The sequence below is a fragment of the Mauremys reevesii genome, linkage group 15, assembly GCF_016161935.1.
Source record: "Mauremys reevesii isolate NIE-2019 linkage group 15, ASM1616193v1, whole genome shotgun sequence".
NCBI lineage: Eukaryota > Metazoa > Chordata > Testudines > Geoemydidae > Mauremys > Mauremys reevesii.
Window position 1 is genome coordinate 15,331,986 of NC_052637.1, and position 23,193 is coordinate 15,355,178.

A 23,193-nucleotide genomic window follows, 5' to 3' on the forward strand; every position below is an offset into this window, starting at 1 on the left:
ACACCTCTACTCCCTGAGCCCTTTCCACAAACCCCAGCGCTAAGCACCTCACCTGCCCCTCTCCCTAGCCTTGCAAGGCATGCCAGAGCAGTGTGGGGTAGGTGGGAAGAAAGGCAGCACCCTGAATCTTGGACCGGACTGTTTGAGGACCCAATAGGGCAGCTCTGCAGAGAGCCCTGGGGTTACCCAGATCAGCCCTATCTGTGACAGGGCTGGGGACAGAACCCAGGTTCCTTCACTGCCAGGCCTGGGCTTGGCCACAAGGCCCTTCTGCCACTGCCACCCATGCATGAAGAATCCCCAGAGCTCTGACCCACTGCAGCAGAATTCCCCAGGCATCATTTTCCCCACAGGTGAAACTCCACAAAGACATGAAACTTCTGAAGAAAGTGAGGGAGGAGATTTCAGAGCTGAAATCCAAGGAGAAGAATAAACCCAATGACTGGAAAGTAAGTGTCTGGGGTTTGGTTTAATCTCTCATTTCATTTAGGCATTTTAAAGAACTTACAAGAGGATCTTGATAAAAATAGACAACACGAGTGTAGCATTAAAACAAATAAACCCTATTTATTATTATTCTCAGACTTTAATTCCAGAAAATGTTGAGCCTGAGGAATATGGAGGGGAACAGAAGTGTAAAATTAACAAATCTTTATGACACTTAACAATAATGGGCTGATTTACACTGACTCAAAATGCAAATGAGGCCCAGATAAATCCATATTTTATTTATCTGTATTTCTACTGCAGAAGCCCCTTTGGGATCAAGCCCAGTTGATCTAGCAACACCTAGGAAGGCAGAGGGCCAGACTCTTCCGTGTCTCACACCTTGTGTCAGCATTTGCACCAGGACCAAATCTGTGTAAAATGCAGCCATTCTAGTTTAGTCAAGTTTACACTGCCTGTGCTCAATGGGACAGCCCTGCTCTTGCTCGCACCAGTTTTATGCTACTATAGCCCCATTAGCATGGCTAGGGTTACCCCTGATTTACACTGGGTCAGTGAGAGGGGAATTGGCCCTAGTGAGTCCAGTGGAGTTACACACGGGTAGGGGAATCCTTCCTGCACCATACTTAAGGCTGAAACACCATTTTGGTTTAAAGCTGCCATTCAAAGTGCTCTATAATCCACAGGCATGCTCAGGTTTGAAAATTGCTGTTTGTTGAGGGGCCAGATCAGAATACGTGGGGCAAATTTATGAGCATTTGATCAAGAGGTTCTGGAGACTGCATCTGCCACCCCCATACGATGACCTGGTTTTTAGATGCTAATTCTTTCCTTTTATGGACATTTTGCATTTCCTGATGAATATCTAGCGTAATGAAAAGAAGGGTGGTGGGGGTTCCTTTTTTCCCAAATAAGAGTTTTGGTTTTGTAGTCTCAAGTGGGGGCAGAGTTAAGGATGTAATTGTTATTTGAAGGTAAATCTGGCCCAGAACCACAAAGAGACTTAGCTATTACACCAAAGCTTTAGGCACCTGGAAAATCACTGGCTTAGTAGCCTCAGCTCCCTGTACAATGAATACGGGTAGGATGGTGCCTCTCTTATAACTTTTAGCCCAGTGCTTAGAGCATTCACTTGGGATGATGTGGGAGATTTTCCCCTTGGCCTGAGAAGGAGAAAGGATTGGAACAGGGGAATCTCACACCGCTCCGGAGAGTTGTGGGGAGAGCAGGGGGAAGGCAAGTCTCTTCTGTTGAAATTGTTCCACTGTGTGTAAATACCTTTACAGTCATTGGGGTAGAGTGTAAAAGAGACTGGGTCTATATCCCAGCGGTTGGGGTATCCACTTAGGAAGTGGGAGACGCATAGTCCAGTCCCCCTGCTTTATTGACTATTTAATTATTTACTCAGAAGTTATGGGCTTGATGCAGGAACCCCTTGTTGTAATTTTCTGGCCTTTGCCAGGCAGGGGGTCAGACTAGATGATCACAATGGTCCCTTCTGCCCTTAAAATATGAATCTATGAACATTCATTCAAATAGGTAATAAGTGGAGATATACCAATCTCCTAGAACTGGAAGGGACCTTGAAAAGTCATTAAGTCCAGCCCCCTGCCTTCATGAGCAGGACCACTTTTTGCCCCAGATCCCTAGAGTGGCCTCCTCAAGGATTGAACTCACAACCCTGGGTTTAGCAGGCCAACACTCAAACCACTGAGCTATCCCTCCCCCCCATGATGTACTTTGCCCAAAATGGCCTTATACACTGCTAATTCTGCTGCTATTTATGGGTTTGTTTGTTCGTTTTTTATTCACTAAAGGAAAGAGTAAAGTGCCAGGAACAGCAAATCTTGTCTGAATTTGAGAAACTAGAGCTGCTTCTGAATGAGGAAAAGGAATTCTTTCTCCAGAGACTGGCTGAGGAAGAGAGGGAGACTCTGGAGAAACTAAATGAGAATGTAACCAAACTCGCCCAGCAAAGCTGGTCTCTTCAGCAGCTGATCACAGAGATCGAGAAGAAGTGTCAGCAACCAGCCACTGAGCTGTTGAAGGTGAGTTATACAAAGTTCACCTTTAGTTTTGATTTTCCACAGCCATGGAAACAAACACAGACTGTCTCTTCCCCTCCCCTCCCCCCATATTATCATTATTATTTACTGATTTACTATTTATTATGTAGTGCCACGGATTTACACAGTATTACACACCATTATTAGCAATATTTAGGCCAAAATGTTCAAATTTGGCTCCCTAAAGTTAAGGACCTAAGGCACCGACTTCCAGATTTCCAAGGGGATGCTCGACCCTCTGCTCCATCCTCAGTCCTGTCCCCACTCCACTCCTTCCCCCAATGCCCCACCTCTTCCTGCCCCTGCTCATCCCCTCCCACAAGGGTGCCCCATATTCAACTGGTGCCTCCCCATAGTGGGGGGGGGGGCATGAGCAAAAGGGCAAGTCACATGTGTCCCCCCCATGCATCCAGCCCCAGGGCCACCGGTGCTCTCCCCGCCCCATGTTACCTGCTTGGAGGGTGCTTTGTCCTCCTGCTGACCCTGCCCCCCGCCCCCAGCACGTTCTGCTGCCCTCCCGGCTCTCCAGGAGCCCAGGAGGGGAGCAGGAGGGAGCCACTTTTAATGCTGGCCCTTCCCGGTCCCGCCCCTTCCACTAACCGCATCTGGGCCATGTGTTGCCTAAGCCTGTTCCCGCCCCCCGCTCCTTCTCCAGCAAGCTGCCAAACAGCTGATGGCAGTCGGCGGGAGGCACGGGGGGGGGGACGGGACGGGGACAAGGTGATCGGCGGGGCCCAGTGCTGAGGAGGGGCCTGCCAGTGGATGCTCAGCACCCACTATTTTTTCCCATGGGTGTTCCAGCCCTGGAGCACCCATGGAGTCAGCACCTATGGGTAGAATGATCAAAAGTGCCTAAGTGACTTAGGAGCCCACCTCTCATTTTGAAGAATGACTTAGGGCCAGATTTTCAGAAGTATATAGGTGCCTAGCGATGCAGATCAGCACCTTGTGAGGTTTTCAAAAGCATCAAGCAGGCTAGGCACCCTACTCCCATTGAGTGGTTTTAATGTTCCTATCAGGGTAGCACCTGCCACGTGCTGGATGCTTTCCAGTATCCAGAAAGATGCATCCCTGCCCCTAAAACAAGGGTAGTCAATAGGCAGACCATAGGCCAAATCTGGACCACCAGATGCTTTTGAACAGACCCCAAAATATTTTTATTTACTAATTATCATTATTGTTATTTTGTTTATTTTCTCTTGAGTCTGGACCTTGACTATATCTTGATCAAGAAATTGGCCTAAAAAATTAGCCAATCAACATTCCTAGGTTCTTACTTGGTGCCCATCACCATGGTATCAGAGCATCTCCCAACATCATCAAGTGTAGGCGTCAAGATAAAATTTTCTCTTCCCACCAGTCAGCAGGCCGAGCCTTTGTTATTGGTAGGGCAGTTAGAAAACACATTTTCACAGTAAGATCAGCACATTTTATCCAGTACAGACGCTCCCCGAGTTACGTAAACCCAATGTACGCAAATCCATGCTTATGGAAAAAGTTCTGTAAGATAGAAATAGGAGGGTGTTTTTTTTATTTTTGTGGTGGGTTTTTCGTGTAATGGTTGCAGATATGTTTCCTACTTACGCAAAATTTGAGTTACGCAAGGCGTTCTGGAACAGAATGCTTGTGTAAGTCACGGAGCGTCTGTATTTGCAGCCTCCAGAGGCCAGTTTTACCATCAGTTTTTGCAGTACAGTTGCTGTTTAACACCTGCATAAGCATGATTTAGACAGTGGCTTTTGCTAATCTTGTGATTTATTTTGGCAGCTCAGCACAGTGTCTGGAAAATCTGCACAATATTTTTGTGAAAATTAAATTTATCTTATTGTTGTTTTCAAATAGTTTATACACCATTTAGTGACCCAATGCACCCCACAGTACCATTAGTGACTGGTGAGTCATACACATGTCTGCACTTCTCTGGAGCTGGAGTTGTGCATCAGCACCATTGTAATCAGGGGCGGCTCTAGGCATTTCACCGCCCGAAGCACAGCAGGCAGGCTGCGTTTGGCGGTTTGCCTGCAGGAGGTCCGCTGGTCCCAGGGCTTCAGCGGACCTCCTGCAGCTGTGCCTGCGGGAGGTCCAGAAGCCGTGGGACCAGCGGATCCTCCGCAGGCAAGCCGCCGAAGGCACCCTGCCTGCCGCCCCCACAGTGCCAGCAGAGTGCCCCCCGCGGCTTGCCGAACCAAGCACGTGCTTGGCGTACTGTGGCCTGGAGCCGCCCCTGATTTTAATCATACACTATTCAGCTATTATTACCTAATTATAACACATCTTCATGTAACTGAGCTGCAGGTGTTTTCCTGTCTGTAAAGCTTCAGGGAACAGGGAAAATTAACCGGCCATTCTGTGAACACAGAACAGCTGAACTGTACAACACTAACACTTTCTTATTTACTTTCTCTCCTGTTAGGATGTAAAGGGCACACTGGCCAGGTGAGATTCCATGTTCAGTTTACCATCAGTTTATATCAAGCCCATTGCAATGGTATCTGTGCTGAGCATCGATAATGGGACTGTGTTCTCCTTAGGAGTGAGCAGGTGAGGCTGCAGGAACCAGAGCTCAGTGCTGCTGAGCTCAAGGATGCGTACGGAGTCCCTGGCATGATGGAAGTGGTGAGGAAATTCATAGGTAAGTTAACACTAATGCAGCAGAGCTCTCTAGCTTTTCCTATCTGCAACCTGAAAATCACCCATGTTTCCCCATTCCTAAATCCATGTGCCAGGTTCCTCTAGGCTCTTCCAGCCATAGGTACTAAAAGTGCTATGATACATAGAGGCCAATATATTAATACTGGGCCTGCTATGGAAAAGGGGGCACTGCCTTTGATAATTTAACATTGAAAAAGCCTGCGAAGTAAATATACCAGCTCCTGCAGTGATATTGGAACAATTTGTATAGTGGGGGTCCTGAGAGCCATTGAACCAAACTGTAAACCCTGTATTTGATGGAAACCACTTCAAGCCAGGGGTTCCTGTCACACCCCCGTGCCCCTGGTTCCAACACCTCTGCACTGCTGGTGAAAATCCCATTACTGTTAGGATTACATATTGTTCTGAAAGGGAACAACATTTGGCTCTTATATGGAGTTATTCAGCCACAACTTGCAAAGTGCTTTACAAAGGAGAAAGTTTTCATTGTCCCAGCGTTCCAAAGGGGGAACCGAGGTACAGAGACATGCCCAAGGTGAGACCAGAGCCAAGAACAGAACTAAGTGTGATGGGTTCAGTCACAGAGACCCCCTTGGAACTGTTACCTCATGTGCTGGAATTACCTCTGAGCCCGTTTTCCACTGCCAGCTTGGGCCTTTAGAACCGTGCTTTGTTGAGCCAGACACACAAGTCTGCTGCAACACAGACCCAGGTCTGGCCCACGCCCCCAAAGCTTCAGACTTTAACCAAAAACTGCTCAGCAAGTCACCTATCTCCAGCACCCAGACACCCTGTTCCCAATGGGATCCAAACCCCAAATAAGTCTGTTTTACCCTGTATAAAGCTTATACAGGGTAAACTCATAAATTGTCCACCCTCTATAACCGATAGAGAGATGTGCACAGCTGTTTGCTCCCCCAGGTATTAAACACTTACTCTGGGTTCATTAATAAACCAAAGTGATTTTATGAAGTATAAAAAGTAGTATTTAAGTGGTTTCAAGTAATAACAGACAGAACAAAGTAAGTTACCAAGCAAAATAAAACAAAACACACGGGTCTAATCCTAATACATTAAGAAACTGAATACAGGGAAATCTCACCCTCAGAGATGTTCCAATAAGCTTCTTTCACAGACTAGACTCCTTCCTAGTCTGGGCTTAATCCTTTCCCCTGGTACAGTCCTTGTTAGTTTCAGCTCAGGTGGTAACTAGGGGATTTCTCATGACTGGCACCCCCCTTTGTTTTGATCCACCCCCTTTTATAGCTTTGGCACAAGGCGGGAATCATTTGTCTCTCTGGATCCCCACCCCTCCTTCTAAATGGAAAAGCACCAGGTTTCAGATGGATTCCAGTATCATGTGACATGTTCACATGTCCTGTGAGACTTCATTACTCACTGGCTGGCACCCACTATACAGGAAGGCTTACAAGTAAACAGAGCCATTCACAACCAATTGTCCTAGATAATGTGAGCCATCAAGAGTCTAAGCCACCATTAATGGCCCACACTTTACATAGTTACAATAGGACTTCAGAGTAATACTTCATATTTCTAGCTTCAGATACAATAATTATTCATTCATACAAATAGGATAACTCACACTAAGTAGATTATAAGATTTGTAATGATATCTTACAAGAGACCTTTTGCATAAAGCATATTCCAGTTACATTATACTTACACTCATAAGCATATTTTCATAAACATATGGAGTCCAACATCACACTAAAATCTCCTGGTTTGTTGCCCTGACCATTGGCCAATGCTATTCCTATAGAAACAGTGATGGTTGCCATATTCAACACTGACAAGACATCTCTTAGTCACCAACATGTGCCATATAGGTGGCTGTCCGGGGTGGGGAAGATGGAACAGCTGGGAGCATTGTCCCAGCCTGGCATGCCCAGCAAGAATGAGCAGCAGCTTGTTGCAGCTGCCTGCAGTACTGGAGGAAACAGGCTGCTCAGACTCCTGCCTCCAGCACCAGCTAGCTGCTGCTGCGCCTCTCTCTTGGAAGACCCTGCAGTGCTCACCCCTGGAGAGAACCTGAGCCAAGGGCCAACTCTGCTTGTCCCCTCTCCTTTCCCCTGGCCTGAGGAGAGCCCCAGACCCCACAGAGAGGCCCAGGGAGAAGTCACCCCAGCTAAATGGCCCAGCTCTGAGACTTTTCACTAGAACTGCTTAAAAATGCTAAGAACCTAAAGACTGGATGTAACAGCACGACCTGGTGATGCCTGCCAGAACAATGTTTTCTGCAAAATAATTTAGAAATTTTTCATTTTTACCTGATTTTTTGTTTTTTCAGTGAAAACCTGAGAAAAAGTTGTTCAGGTTTTCACTGAAAACTTTTGAAAGAAGGAAACAAACAAAAAGATGTATCTTTTATTTTACCCAGATCTTCTTTTTCCTTCCCCTTCATCCATGTAAATGAGGAGGGTTGGAGGGAGACGTGTTATTGTCGCAGGGGAAAGCTTGAGGTCAGAGTTAAGGATTTGCACTGCAGTGCAATGGCGGGAGTGTAGCACTGCACATGCTGCAGCTGTGAAAGTGGTGACTGGGATGTAGACATTAAGGTTTGTTTCCCTTCAGACCCCTTCTCTGGGCATTTCTTTTTGTTCAGGGGATCAGGTGGTTTGATGCTCCCCTTCAGCAGATGTAACCGTACCGAGTGGGGTTTCTCTTTGTGGGAAGTGCCTTGGTTCTATGCAGGAATGTGGTAAAGTGGAACCCTCAATAACATTGTTATTCTCTTGGGAGACTGCTAAGAAGCAGTTACAGCTGTAGCCTTAGAGTGGGGTCTTCTGCTCCCCATCCCATCCATCACACCAGGCTGCCCAGCATTGCAGGGGCATTAAAAGTGGCACCTGAAGTGCTGCCAGGAACATGGGACTGTGAGAGAGTGGCAGAAGCATCAACTGCCCCCCACAGGATCCCTCACTGCTCAATAATATTCTCGTGTGACCTCCTCAGCCCCTTTTCCCTCCCACCCACACAGCAAGATGAGCTCCCTGGGGCATAGGCACTGACTCTGTGGGTGCTCCAGCCCCAGAGCACCCACAGGGAAAATATAGAAGGTGCTCAACACCCACTGGCAGCCCCACGGACCAGCGCCTGCCCCTTCTCCCCAGCACCTCCCACCAACCATGAGCAGCTGTTCGGCTGGCGGTGTGCAGGAAGCACAGGGTGGGAGGAAGAGGAGGAGCAGGAGCAGGAAGCGGTGGGCAGAGGGGGCAGACCGGGGGCAGGAAGAGGCAGGGCAGGGGTCAGAGCTTGGGGGAAAGAGGGGAGTGGGGCCAGGGCCTGGGGTGGAGCGGGGGTTGAGCACCCCCCCAGGAACAGGAAGTTGGTGCCTATTGCCCATGGGTCTGGGCATAGCTGAGATCTGAGCCTGTGATCCTGAGCGTCTCTCCTTGGTTCTTCATTTAGGAAAGGGTCAGCCTCCTGCCACCCCCTGGTACCACATCCTGGGCAGCCCCCCAGCCCCGAGAGATTTGCTGGCTGCTCCCGGCTGGCCAGGCCCAGGGTCTCCAGCAGGGCTGTTGGTGCTGGCACCGCTCTCACTGTCAGAGCTCCTAGCCCCTGACCCAGCCCAGCCTGTTGTCCCAGCGCTGACCCCTCCCCTGCAGGTGGGGACGCTGCTGCTCTCAATGGCTGAGCCCCCCTCTCTGCCGCTGCATCTGCTGCTGCGCTCGCAGGCTCAGCCCGTGCCAAGGCCAGTATGGCACTGCTGGGGCTGCTCCTTCCCTCGGCACCTGGGTTCTCTGTGTCTGGAGCAAATGGCAGGTGAGTGGGCAGGGATCTACTCAGAGACACACGCCCTGAGCTGCACCCAGAGGGCAGAGACCAGCCAGGGCTGGGCAAAAAAGTGCCACCATGCTGGGATTAACCGTTTCCTTCCCCCCACCCCAGCAGCCCCTGACCGGTCAGTGCCATTTGACTGCCTGCGCTGTGACCGCAGGGACCTGGGTCTGGCAGCTCCGGGGAGTTGCTGGGTGAATGTGTGGGGCAGAGTAACCAGGGCTCCCTGCGCCCCAGGGTCCCCGTGTGCAATGGGGAAGGTCCTGTGTTGTCAGGCAGCCTTTTGGGGCTGGGCAGTGAGTGTTATTATTGATATAGCGCCCATGAGTGAGCCAGGCACTGCAGAGACGGAACAAGGGGCGGCCAGCCCCACAAGGCTCCTGGTCTGAGTGCAGACAAGGCCCAGCAAGGGCAGCAGCAAACATTGGGGGAGGGGGCACGAGAGTGCCACTGTGGGGCCAGCCACTCCCTGAGCCCATCCTGTGCCTGTTTTCTGGGTGTGGTAGACAGTCCATGCTGGGCAGAGGCAGCCTGAAGTTGGGGGGAGCTGGAGGTTGTAGGGGAGTGGGAGCGGCCTGGTTGCTGAGATAGAGACACTGGAAGCCAGGTGGGTGGCCCAAACCCCTGTGCTGTGATTGCTCCAGGTTCCCACTCTGTGCTGCAGGCTCTGTTGGGGTCAGATGATGCGGTGAGGGGCCCACACAGACAGACTGTAGAGAGCGAGGCTCTGTCTGCATGGGGAAGGGGCAGCAGTTCTGTTAAATGGGTTCCAGTTTTGTAGACTCATCATGGGGTGGCGCCCTCAGATACCACCCTCAGCCGTTTCAGGGTGTCTTGGCAAGCATCTTGCCTCAGCTTACCCTCTTCAGCACTCCTTAAATTACGCCTCACAGTCTAAAAGATCTGAGAGAAAAGTCCCCTGCTGGGGTCCGCTCTGAATCCAAGTAAACCCCAAAATAAAATCTTTTCTTTCACTCTGCTCCAGCCTCCAGCTCTCACTCCAGCTCCTCAGTGTCCTCAAGTCAGGAGTCCTCAGTCCTTCCCGGAGCTGGACTTGGATTAGTTTCCATCATGGAATCAGATGACTCCAGCTCCTCTTTCCTGGAGCTGGGTCATTTCAGCCTGTGCCTTTATTCTCTGCATCCACTTTCTCCAGCCGGGGGCAGCTCTCCAGGGTTCTGTCCTGCTACAGCTGCTGCTGTCATTGTCATCTCTGGCAGCTCTTCCCCTTTAGGGGAGCTCCTCCATCTAGGATAGTGATCCCCAAACTTTTTTGGTCATGCCCTCCCTTACCTAGTTTGTGCCCCCAGCCCGGGTGCTGCAGTCGGGAGCTGAGCCAGGAACAGGGCCGCAATTGGGGCCAGGAGCTAGAGGCTGCAACTGGGAGTGGACCCACAGTTGGGGCCGCGAGCGTCATTTAGATGCTGGGGCTGTAGTTGGGGCCAGGAGCTGGGGGCTTCAGGTGGGGGCAGAACCACGTTTGGGGCTGTAGTTGTAGCTGGGTTCTCAGCCTGGAGCAGGGCCAGGAGTCGGTGGCTGAGGCTGGGGCTGGAGCTGCAGCTGGGGCTTAGGGTGGGCTGGAGTGGAGCTGGGGACAGAGCAGGGCTGGGTAACAGTCCCTTCCCGCCACGGTGGGGGCTGGTCCAGGCCCTGCCATGCCCCCCAAATGTTCCTTCACACCCTCTAGGGGGTCACGACCCACAGTTTGGGGACCACTGCTCTAGGAGCTCCCCTTCCAGGCTCATTGCTCTGGTGAGCTCTCCTGGGAGCTCCTCTCCTCAGCAGCTTCCTGTCCCTAGGATCCCTTCAGCTGAACCCTGTGGTAACTTTCTATCAGCCTCACTAGCTATTTAGCTGCCAATTAGCCACCTAGGGATATAATTACTTCCAGGTTGGTCTGGATTGTCTCATTCTCCCTTACAGGAGCCTGTCACAGGTAGTCTGGTCCCTGGCTCCCCTAAAGGACCAGTCCTTGTGATACATTTCCCCCCATCCCCAGAGCCAACCTGTATTCAAAGGTAGGCTTGACCATGGCTGACACTTGGGATATGTCTACACTATGGGATTATTCCAATTTTTGGAAACATATTGTATAAAGTTGAGTGCACGCGGCCACACTAAGCACATTAATTCGGCGGTGTGTGTCCATGTACCAAGGCTAGTGTCGATTTCCAGAGTGTTGCACTGTAGGTAGTTATCCCATAGTTCCCACAGTCTCTCCCACCCATTGGAATTCTGGGTTGAGATCCCAATGCATCATGGGGCAAAAACAGTGTCACGGGTGATACTGGGTAAATGTCGTCACTCAGTCCTCCCTCTGTGAAAGCAACCGCAGGCAATCATTTTGTGCCCTTTCCCCTGGATTGCCCGGGCAGACGCCATAGCACGGCAACCATGGAGCCCGTTCAGCCTTTTTTCACTGTTACCGTATGTCTACTGGATGTTGCTAACAGACGCGGTACTGCAGCGCTACACAGCAGCAGCCCCTTGCCTTTTGCAGTTAGCAAAGATGGTTACCAGCCATACTGTACTGTCTGCTGCTTTGCAAGTTGACAATGATGGTTACCAGTTATACTGTACCATCTGCTGCTGTCATGAGTGCTCCCGGCCGGCCTTGGTGAGGTCAGTTGGGGATGCAAGGACAAAAATGGGAATGACTCCCCAGGTCATTCCCTTCTTTAAGTTTTGTCTAAAGGTAGAGTCAGTCCTGCCTAGACTATCAGGCAAGCCTACTGAAGAACCAGAGAGGCAAATGGCTGCTCTGGGTCAGAGCCCCAGACATCCTGCAAAAATGATGAGCTGCATGCCATTCTAGGGGGTGCCCCTGCAACAACGCCACCTGTTGCTTCCCTCCTTCTCCACTTCTTCTGGGCTATTGTGGCAGTTATCCCCCGATTTGTGTGATGAAGTAATAAAGAGTTCATGAATTTGAAACAACACTGACTTTATTGCCTCTGCAAGCAGAGATCAAAGTGGGGAGGGAGGGCAGCCTCCAGCTGCTATGATATTCCAGGCAGGACTGAATCTCCATTAGACAAAGCTTAAAGAAGAGAATGACCTGGGAGTCATTCCCATTTTTGCCCAGGCACCCCCGGCTGACCTCACCGAGGCCAGCTAGGAGCACTCATGGGACAACAATGACGGATATCAGTCCTACTGTACCATCTGGCATCCGGAAGGGAAGGGAAGGGGATGCTGCTGTGTAGCGCTGCAGCACCGCGTCTGCCAGCAGCATCCAGTAGACATACGGTGACATTGAAAAAAGGTGAGAGAGAATTTTTTTTCCCTTTGCTTTCACGGAGGGAGCAGGGGGCGGGAGGGGCGACGACATATACCCTGAACCACCCGCGACAATGTTTTTGACCCTTCAGGCTTTGGGAGCTCAGCCAAGAATTCAAATGGTTTTTGGAGAGTGCGGGAACCGTGGGATAGCTACAGTCATCAGTCGCCCCTCCCTCCGTGGGCGTCCATTTCATTCTTTGGCTTTCTGGTATGTTTGTCTCAGCTCCTTAGTTTCACGCAGCACTGTGTTGAGTCCCTGTTGTGGCCTCTGTCCATCATAGCCTTGGAGATTTTTTTCAAATGTTTTGGCATTTTGTCTATTGGAACGGAGTTCTGATAGAACAGATTCATCTCCCAATACAGAGATCAGATTCAGTATCCCCCATACAGTCCATGCTGGAGCTCTTTTTTGATTCTGGGACTGCATGGTCACCTGTGCTGATCAGCACTCGACGCTGGGCAAACAGGAAATGAAATTCAAAAGTTCGTGGGGCTTTTCCTGTCTACATGGCCAGTGCATCCGAGTTCAGATTGCTGTCCAGAGCGGTCACAATGGTGCACTGTGGGATAGGTCCCAGAGGCCAATACCATCGAATTGCGACCACACTAACTCTAATTCGAAATGACAATACTGATTTCAGCGCTACTCCCCTTGTCGGGGAGGAGTACAGATATCAATATTAAGAGCCCTTTATATCGATATAAAGGGCTTCGTTGTGTGGACGGGTGCAGCGTTAATTCGGTTTAATGCTGCTAAATTTCAAAATAAACTCATAGCGTAGACCAGGCCTTGGTTATGTTCTGCAGCCAGGGTGGGGTGGGGGGTATTTTCTGCCCTGCTGCCACAAGGAAATCTGCAAGTCCCTTGGCCATCATTTTATTCTCATCACTGAAGTATGAAGATACCAGAGTTTGATTCCCCAACTTTCTATGTAGCTCATATCACAGGTAAAATCCCCCATAGTCTTCAGTATGTCATAGTTCAGAACAACTCTTTGGTCATAGCAGAGTAGTCAATAGCACTGGGCTTTCATCATTGGTGAGATGGTCCTGTAGCAGATATGGGCTGGCTACAGAGCTTCCCTCTCAGCCAGATACATCCCAGATGTGTTCATCACAAAATCCTTTAATCTTCTGCCAAGTATGGCTGAGGTCAGTTTAAATATGGTATTTTAAACACAGCACTAGTGGTTGAACAGCATAATACAGTTTAGCATTCCATTACATCTCCCCCTTTAACTTCTACATTCCTCCCATTTATAATAGTGACATTATTGCACTGTCTTTGAAGTTCAGTGCGGATCAGTCTGTTAGGTGTCTCTCAATGGTAGTGGTCTTCTAATTACACGGCCCGAACAGGTAACAGCTTGGTCATCTGGCTGTCCATTAGTTCCAATGACTGACTATGGTTGGTCTGGAATCCTTGAGTCAAATTCTTGTTCTGCATCCACTGTCTGTTGAGTTTGCTCCGTTGATTGTTCTTTCTGAGGAAGAAACTGTAGATGTTGACAGTTTCTCTTGAACTATCCTCTCTTAGTCTCGATCACATACAGCCTAGGTGTTGAATTATTTTTCTTTACAACAGCTGGAGTATTCCATTTTTTTTCTCCATCCAGTTTGACACAAACATGGTCTCAGGGTCCTAGGCCCGGTAGTTTTCTGAGTGATGTCTGTTGTAAAAGTGTTTATAAGCTCTTTTTGCCTTTTTATTCAGTTTGGCTACTCTCTACTTGTCTGGCAACTTTGGAGATAGATTCTTTTCCAAAGTTGGGAGGGTTGTTCTGAGTTGTCTTCCCACCCAGAGTTGTGCTGCACTATATCCAGTAGCTGCTATTGGAGTTGACCTATAACTCAATAGAGCAAAGAATGGATCTTCCTGCTGAAAGATATTATTGGCTGTCTGTACAGCTCTCTCAGCCTCTCCATTCGCTTGTGAGTTATATGGACTTCTAGTAATATGAGGAAGATCATATTTTGTTTGGATAAATTAACTTCTATTTCAGTGAAATTGTGGTCCATGCTGTGTCACAAGTTCTTCTGGAACCCTGAAATGACCAAAAGTGCACTTCAGTTCCTCTATAACACTCTGGTGTGTTATGTCTTTCAAGTACACTATTTCTGTATACCTGGAAAAATAGTCCACGACTAGCAGGTAAAGATGTCCCCTGAATTCACATAAATCTGCAGCTAGTCTCTTCCAAGGTCTCTTTCATTAAGATTAGCTCTTTATTAGTGTCATTAGGTTACAGCCAGTAGTAATTTTCTCCCACAGCCTTCAGTAAAAGAGCTATGGGAGCCCAAGGGGGAATTTTTCTACCAAGGACAAATTTAACAGCAGCTCAGGAGTGTGTCATAGCTGATGTCCTGAGCCTGGCCTGCCTGTAACTGTGCATTTCTGGGGATGTTGACAGTCACTCACTGCAAGTCACTGGGATTTGGGCTCCTAAGTTGCTGGGTCAGTTTGAAATAGAGCTGGGTGTAATTTGAGGAGCAAACAGTTTATTTGCTGAAAAAATATATTTTGGGTCAACTGAAACTATTTGTGAATCCATGTCGAGTTTACTGAATAGTTTCAATGAACAGAAAAAGGTGCCACCACTTCCCTTCTAGCCTTTAGCCCAGTGGCTGGGCCCTCAGCTGGGAGCCCCAGGTTCAATCCCCCATGTGATGTGGGGCAGGAATTAGAATGTGGGTCTCCCCCACCTCAGGTGAGGGCTGGAACCGCTGGGCTCTGGGTGTCTGATGTGGGGCTCTCTCAATCTCTCCTGCTGAGGATGTCCCCCTGTGTCTACACCAGGGGTCGGCAACCTTTCAGAAGTGGTGTGCCAAGTCTTCATTTATTCTCTCTCATTTAAGGTTCCGCGTGCCGGTAATACATTTTAATGTTTTTAGAAGGTCTCTTTCTATAAGTCTATAATATATAATTAAACTATTGTTGTATGTAAAGTAAATAAGGTTTTTAAATGTTTAAGAAGCTTCATTTAAAGTTAAATTAAAATGAAGAGCCCCCCGGACCAGTGGCCAGGACCTGGGCAGTGTGAGTGCCACTGAAAATCAGCTCGTGTGCCACCTTTGGCACGCGTGCCATAGGTTGCCTACCCCTGGTCTAAACACTGCCATGGGCCCTGGGCCAGAGCATGAGGGTCAGATTGACTCTGCGGTCCAGTGGATTGGGCCCCACTTGGGAGCCCAGAGTCCAGCTCCCCTGGTCCTGTGACCCTGTAATTATTGATCCATAACCCCAGTGAGGGGAGGGGTTATGGCCCCTGGCACAGCAGTGTCTCAGTCGTGTCAGTGCCTCACTGCAAACCGCTAGTGCAGACACACTGCACAGGTGTGAACTGGGACTGGCACCTGGTGCAACTAATCCCAGATGGAGGGGGTAGCAAATGCCCCCTCCCCTCCCCACTGCCCCAGCCTCACTAGCAATGGTCCCTGTTCCCCCCAGAACCCCGCAACTCCCATCCCCCAACTACTTTGCCCCTTTCCAGCAAGCCCAGACACCCTGCCTGTCCCCTAGAATGGAGAGGACTAGCTGGGCCCCGTGGGGCAGGGCTGCCACCCAGTGTGTGGGGGGATGGCACCAACCTGCTCTTAGCAACAAACCAGCTACACATGGCCCCAAAGCAATAGAGATTCCCTGGGACCTGATTCCTTCACCTTCCCTCCTGCCCCCCTTCACCTCCCGCTACCCCCTGGTACCTGCCTCTCCCTTACCCTTCCCTCAACCACCTGACCCCTGCCTCAATCCTGTCCCCTCCCCCTCCCCCCAAATTCCTGCTGCTGCCCTGGCCTCTCCCATCTCTTCCCCCGGCTTTGTCTCCCTGGCATGTGCCCCTGCCCTCCACCCACCTCTGTCCCCCTGGAACTCCCCTCCCTTCTCCCCCTGCCATCCTAGCACCTGTCCCCCTCCCCCAAACATCCTTTGCACCCTGGAGCCCACCCATCACTTCACCCCACTCCTACCTCTTGGCATCCACCTCTCCCCTTTCCCCCCTCTGCTGTCATGTCTCCCACTCCTCCCCTTGCCCCCCACCTGCCCCCTTGGTGCCTGCCACTGCCCTCACCCCTCTGCCCCTTCATGCCCCCCCACCCCTCACCCTCCTCTACTGCCTTGTCTCCTGCCCTTCTCACCCCCCTCAGCCCCCCCTGGTACCCATCCCTCTCCCACCCTCTCTGACCCCTGGCACCCACCCCTTCCCTCGCCCCCTGTGCCCACCCCTCCTCTAGCCCCACTCTGACCCCTGGCACCTGCCTCTCCCCAATCCCTCTGCTAACACCTCCTCTACCCACCTGCCCTGCCTCTCACGCCTCTCTGCCCCCTGGTGCTTGTCCCTCCCGTCCTCTGCCCTCCCTGTGCCTGCCCTTCTGCCCAAACCCCTCAATACCTCTGGCACCTGCCTTACCCCCTGCACCCTCCTGGTGCCAACCCCTTCCCTCACTCCCCCTGCCCCCCTGACATCTGCCCTTCCCCCATCAGGCCCTCTGCCCCTCTGATCCACTCTCCTCACACCCCTCTGCCCCCATCATCCTGCCTTCCTCGAGCCCACCTCTCTTTTCACCCCCCTCTCCTGGCACACACTCCTCCCCACCCCCTTCCCTCCTTTTGTCTGTCCCTTCCTTTTCCCTCTTCTGTCCCCCAGCATCTGCCTCTCCCCCTGCCCCTCTGGTGCCCCCCTCATCCCTTGCGCCCTTCTGCCCCCAATAACTGCTCTTGCCCCTTGTTCTCCCTGGTGCCTGCCCCTCCCCTGCCCATTGCTGCCTGCCTATCTTCTCTCCCTCCTATGCCCCCGGCTTTCACACCTCCCTTTGTACCCCTCTAGCCCCCTGGCACCCACCCCTTCCCTTGCCCTCCCACTCACTGATGACCACACCTTGCATCACCATCACCCCCATCTGCCCCTGGTGCCTTTCCCATCTCACGCTCCACCACTGTTCCCCAGGCATTTGACTTTTCCCCACTCTGCCCCTTCCTTCTTTCACCCTGGCCCCCACCTCTTCCCTCAGCACAAGCCCCTTCCCTCGTCCCCACCCTCTGGTGCCTGCCTCTTCCCTTGCATCCCCTCCCCCTGTCACCTTCCCCTTAGTTCTCCCCCCTCCGTTCCCCTCGCCCTCTGCCTCCCTGAAACCTGTGTCCTTCACTCCCCTCGAGTCCCCTGGTGCCAGCCCATCTGTTCAGTCCTCCTTTGGCTCCCTGAGGCCCATCTCTACCATTGCCCCCTCTGACTCCATGGTGCCCGCCCCTTCCTTTACCCCCTCTGCCTGCCTGGTGCAACCCCTTCCCTTGCCCCCACTCTGGCCCCTTGGTGTCTGCCCCTCCCCTCAGTCTCCCTCTGCCCCCTGGTGCCCACCCTTTCCTCTCTCCCTTCCTTGCATCTGTCCCTCTGCTCATCCCCCTCCATCCCTCCTGGTGATGTCCCTTCCCTCTCCCCACATCTGTCTTCCTGGCACCCACCCCTCATGCCCATCCCCCCCTTTATGACTGCCCTTTCTCTCACTCTCCTGTTGTCCCCTGGGGTCTGCCCCACCCCTAGCCCCTCCCCCCGTGTCCCTCTGGCACCTGCCCTACCCCTCACCCCTCTTTGTTCCTTGGTCACCTGCGCCTTCTCCCACCCCTTCCTTTTTCCCTGGTGCCAGCCCCTCCTTCTACTCCCTCTCTGCCTCCCTAGTGCCTATCCCTCTGTGTCCCCTTGTAACGATGCTGCCTTTGGTGGGACACTTCTGAGAGTATCAGTTCAGCACAAATTGCTTAGAGCTGGGCAGTTATAGCTCAAGGCTGGGGTTTCCCCTTCTTTGATGGCACACCAATCCAGCCAGCCAGAGAGAACTTTGGTCTCACCCTACTGGCTAACCACAAGTCACACAAGCAATTCCCTTAGACACTCCAATTTCCCAGTATCACCACCAGTGCCACTTGTTATGGGGATGAATGGTTATGAAAAGCAATACCTCATTAAAAGGAAAAAGGTTCTCTCGATCCCAAAGGACCAAGCCCCAGACCCAGGTCAATATACAAATCAGATCTTACCCACAAATCATGCAGTTGCCCATGCTTTAGAATCTAAAATCTAAAGGTTTATGCATAAAAGGGAAAAGATCTAGATAAGAGCTAGAGGTGGTTAAAGGAATCAATTACATACAGTAATGGCAAAGTTCTTGGTTCAGGCTTGCAGCAGCGAGGGAATAAACTGCAGGTTCAAATCAAGTCTCTCGAGAATATCCCCAGCTGGGATGGGTCATTCAGTCCTTTGTTCAGAGCTTCAATTTGTAGCAAGGTTCCTCCAGAAGTAAGAAGCAGGATTGAAGACCAGATGGAAGGGTTTCCAGGGCCTTTTATATTCTCTGCCCATGGAAGGACACCCCTTTGTTCTTACTGTGGAAAATCACAGCAGCAAGATGGAGTCTGGATTCACATGGGCAAGTCACATGTCCATGCATGACTCAGTTTGCAGGCAGCAGCCGTTGCTCACATGCTACCTTGAATGTTCCCAGGAACGCTCAGATGTGGATTGGCGTCTCCCAAAGTTAATTGTCAGTTAAGTGTTTCTTGATTGGGCACTTACTGAGAAGAGTCCCTTCTCAATGAGCTGACCAAATGCTTCACTGGGGCTACTTAGAATCAAAACATATTGAGAGACACATACCTAGCCAATATTTATAACTTCAACTACAAAATGATACACACATACAGACAGCATAATCATAACCAGCAAATCATAACCTTTTCATAGACACCTCACTCAACAACCTTTGTACAATATTTGCTGCAAATATATAACAGTGGTTGCAACAATGATCTATATGGTCATAATTTATGTCAATAACGTCACACCCCTGGTGCAACCCCTTCCCTTCCCTGCATCCCCCAGTGCTGCCCACCCCTTCTCCAGCCTATCTCTTAGACCCTGGTGCCCACTCATCCCTTCATCTCTCTTTTTCCCTTGGCACCAGTCCTGCCTCTCATGCATAGTCCCCTCCTCTGACCCCACAGACACCTCCACCCCCACCCCCGCTCCTCCTACCCTTTCCCTGCTCATTGTCTCCTCACAGACAGATTGGCCCTGACTCCCCTCTGGCAACAACACCCCCTCCCTCCCGCACAGTGATTAACAGGGATGAAGGTTAATTTCCCTTCAATCCCAGTGACCGCCCCTGCCCCTATCACTGACTCTGTGACTCTCTCCCCAGGGGAAGTGACTCTGGATCCAGACACGGCTCATCCCTACCTCGTCCTGTCTGAAGATCGGAAACGTGTGAGACACGAAGACACACGCCAGAATCTGAGTGATAACCCTGAGAGATTTGATAAATATCCCAGTGTCCTGGGTGCTGAGGGGTTTGTGGGTGGGAGACATTACTGGGAGGTGGAGGTGGGAGACAAGCCTGAGTGGGACCTGGGGGTTTGTAGGGAATCTGTGAGCAGGAAGGGGAAGGTCACACCCACACCTGGGAATGGATACTGGGCTGTGTGGCTGAGGAAGGGGGAATACAAGGTCCTCACCTCCCCCAGGATCCCCCTCCCCGTGAGCGTCAGGCCCAGCCAGGTGGGGATTTTCCTGGACTATGAGGCGGGCAAGGTCTCATTTTACAATGTGACTGACAGGTCCCATCTCTTCACTTTCACTGACACCTTCTCTGGGACTCTCCGCCCTTACTTCTGTCCTAGTGGCAATGCTGGGGGTAAGAACACGGCTCCCCTGATAATCTGCCCAGTCCCAGCTCAGGCCAGAGGGAATCTCAGTCCCTGAAAATGACCCCGGGGCACAGCCTGTCCCCTCCCAGTACTGCTGCTCTGCCCGCTCCCTCCCTCCAAGTGGTGGGGGCCAGTTACTGCAGCAACTGGATTTTTTGTATTGATCAGACGCTGACAGTTTCCCTTTTCAACTGGAGGCTCCAGTCGAAGATCTCACATCTGGCAACCCCCTGCCCTCACCTTTTCACATCCCCTGCCCCAGAGGTAGCAGATGGTGATGGATGGGGTCATTCACTTCTCTCAGAATTTTCTGCCCCTGTGAAATCTGAGGGCTTGGCTGTAGACAATGGATCATGTGATGTGGTCTGGATGAACACCTCTTCTTGTCAACTGTTGTGAATGGGCCACATCCACCCTAACTGAATTGGCCTCATTAGCACTGACCCCCCCTCTTGATGAGGCAACTCCGATCTTTTCATGTGCTGTATATTTATACCTGCTTACTGTATGTAAGCAGAGTCAGGATGAGATCTACCCTGACATCCAGTGGTAAATTATGAGGAGTGGACAAAGGAATTTCAAGAATGTGCATTTGCATTGGTAAACCCACTCCACTTAGCATAACACACAGCAGCCTGGGATGGTTATTTTCATAGCTGTGGGATCCCCAATTTCTTTGTTATTGGGGCAGAAAGAAAAAAAAGTGCTGTCAGCTTAATTATGTGAATGAGGAACTATGAGACTGCTTTATGACAGAAATGACTCAACGTACATTAAATAGTACTTGCTAGACAAGGGACATGGGTTCCAAAACCCAGTGAAAGGGGAGAGAGGTTGGGGACTGGTGTGTGTACCTGATGGTATGGGCCCCTTTTGAGGGCCTGGAACACCAATTACACATCCTCCTCTCTCCACTGTTAAAGAGCAGAGCTAATTTTGAATCCTTTAGGAGTCCATCTAGAGGCTGCTGACCTGAATTCACGTTGGGCCAATGTGGCACTAGGGCTCCCCTACTACAAGCTGAAACCACTAAGAGCTGAAATCACTAAAAGAGCTAAGCTTACTGAGCTGAGATCACTGAGTGGGGGAGCCTGAAGATTGATTGCTAAGCGGCTGGCAGAGCGGAGCAGTCTGCAGCACGTTGGAGCAGCCCATGGAACAGTGAGCAGTGTGGAGCGGTTTGCGGGGATGGCTGATGTGGTTCACGGGTCTGCTGGAGGAGCGGCACAGCTGGTGGAGTGGAGCCAGTCGTGGTGAAGGCTGCAGGAGAACTCCACGGAGAAGTGGGGCAGTTGGCCCTGGCCCACGTAAGGTGTCCCTTAACACCCTGTGTGTGCCCCCCCCCATTTCCACCGAGGCTGGAGGGGGGGTAAAACTCTGCAGATAAACTTTTGAACTCTGGGGTGGCACTGACCAGAGACAGAGACTTTTGGGTTGTTGGACTTTGGGGTGATTGGACTTAAGACCCTAAGGACAGTGCCAAATGTACTTGGAGGTGGGTTTTTGCTTATGGTTTGTGTATAGTCCTGTTTGTGGTGTCTCTCCAACGTGATGCCGCATTGTTTCTCTCCTTTATTAAAAGCATGTTGCTACACTCGGACTCTGTGCTTGCGAGTGGGGAAGTATTGCCTCCTAGAGGCGGCCGGGGGGTGGGGTGGTAGGTAATTGTCCCAGGTCACTGGGTGGGGGCTCGAGCTGGTTTTGCATTGCGTTATTGAAACGGAACCCCTGGATACTGAACTCGGCCCTTGTTGCTGCCAACTTAGAGGGGCAGAAGGGTTACATGTATTTTCCACTTCATGCAGCTGATGAAGTGGGTTATATCCCATGGAAGCTTATGCCCAAATAGATTTGTTAGTCTCTAAGGTGCTACAAAGACTCCTCATTGTTTTTACTGATACAGACTAACACGGCTACTCCTCTGAACCCTGTAACTATGAATGAGCTACCCCGTCAGTTCCTGCAACCCCTGGCTGGCAAACCTCTCTGTGAATTAAGCAGCCTCCAGTCTGCCAGGGCACTTCCACCAAGTGTCTTTATTACCTTTTATGGTGCATCACAACATAGCAGCAGTTACGAGGAGCCCCCGTGCTGCTCCCTGATTCAGCCTTTTATACTGCTGCTTTCTTCTCAGTGCTGAGCTAGTGACCTCATCAGGCTCCCTACAGGTGCAAGTGATCCCCTCTGCCCTTCCAAATCCAAACTACTCAGTCCCTTCTTCTCTAACTGCACCCGGTGCCTTGGGTGTGCTCAGTGACCAGGGTGCTGGCTTCCAAAGGGCTCAGTTTGTAGCTGCTAACAGCCCCCGTCACATGGCCCTGATAGTGTAACTGACCATATAGTGGAAATAACACCACATATAAACTGATACCTCATGATTCAATTCAGAACTCAGATCTGCCAGTATCTGCTCTGCACAGCCATGTTGATATATAATGTTACATGTTGTCTTCTCCACCTCATGTGCTGTCATAGTTCTAAGTGTAAATTCTTCTACCTATTTTGAAAAATCATCTGTAGCTGTCAGTACATACTGGTATCACTTCTGTGGGACTGGACATAGCCTGATTAAATCTGCTCTCAGCAGTTCCCAGGGTTTAACAACCTATGTGCAAGAACACAGGCTAGAGTTATCATTTGGATCTTTCCTATGACATTTTTAGTATAATCCCATATATAGTAAGCAAAGTAAACATTATCATGTGGTTTCTATAACAGTTGATGTCTCCACACAGTCAGAATCTAACTTTTGGTGTTTTTCCGAAGTAAATAAATTCAGGCTGAACTTCTGCAACTGAAAATTGCATAAATATCTGTGCAGGGGCAGTGAGTTATATGGGCCCGCAGTGCCCATGCTCCAGCAATATTCAGGGCCTGGGGCCCAGCTCCTCCAATGCTCAGGGATGGGTCTCTCCCCTGGCCCTGCCTACTGCCCCCTTGTGCCTCCCCTGAGCATCCCTTCCTGCGCCCTAGACAGCGAATGGCTGCCCTGCCGCTCCGTGCTGCGCTCCCTCACTGGCCACTGCTGGCTACAACAAAGGGACCGGCACCGTCGGCAGGCTGAGGTGGCTGCTGCGCCTGTGGAGGAGGAGGTGCATATGTGATGGCAGCCCCCGCCACCCCAGCACCCACCGGGAGACGACTCTGACACTGAGGGGCCTCCTGGGTCTGGACCTGAGCAGCTGGGGCTTGGGTGAGTGTCAGACTGTGACACCCTGCCCTCCGCCCACAGTCACCACTCCTGCCCCAGGC

The 23,193-nt window shown here is 51.0% G+C and overlaps 1 protein-coding gene across 1 annotated transcript in view; it reads left to right on the plus strand.

The window, feature by feature from the left end:
• The window catches only part of LOC120383110 (E3 ubiquitin-protein ligase TRIM39-like), a 42,079-nt gene extending 22,083 nt beyond the window's left edge, over positions 1–19,996 (plus strand). The window contains exons 3-7 of the mRNA XM_039500736.1: positions 354–449; positions 2,265–2,495; positions 4,927–4,949; positions 5,045–5,145; positions 19,437–19,996. Of these exons, the coding sequence (XP_039356670.1) occupies positions 354–449; positions 2,265–2,495; positions 4,927–4,949; positions 5,045–5,145; positions 19,437–19,996 (1,011 nt within the window). The remainder of the gene's footprint in view (positions 1–353; positions 450–2,264; positions 2,496–4,926; positions 4,950–5,044; positions 5,146–19,436) is intronic.
• Positions 19,997–23,193: the final 3,197 nt, after the last annotated feature.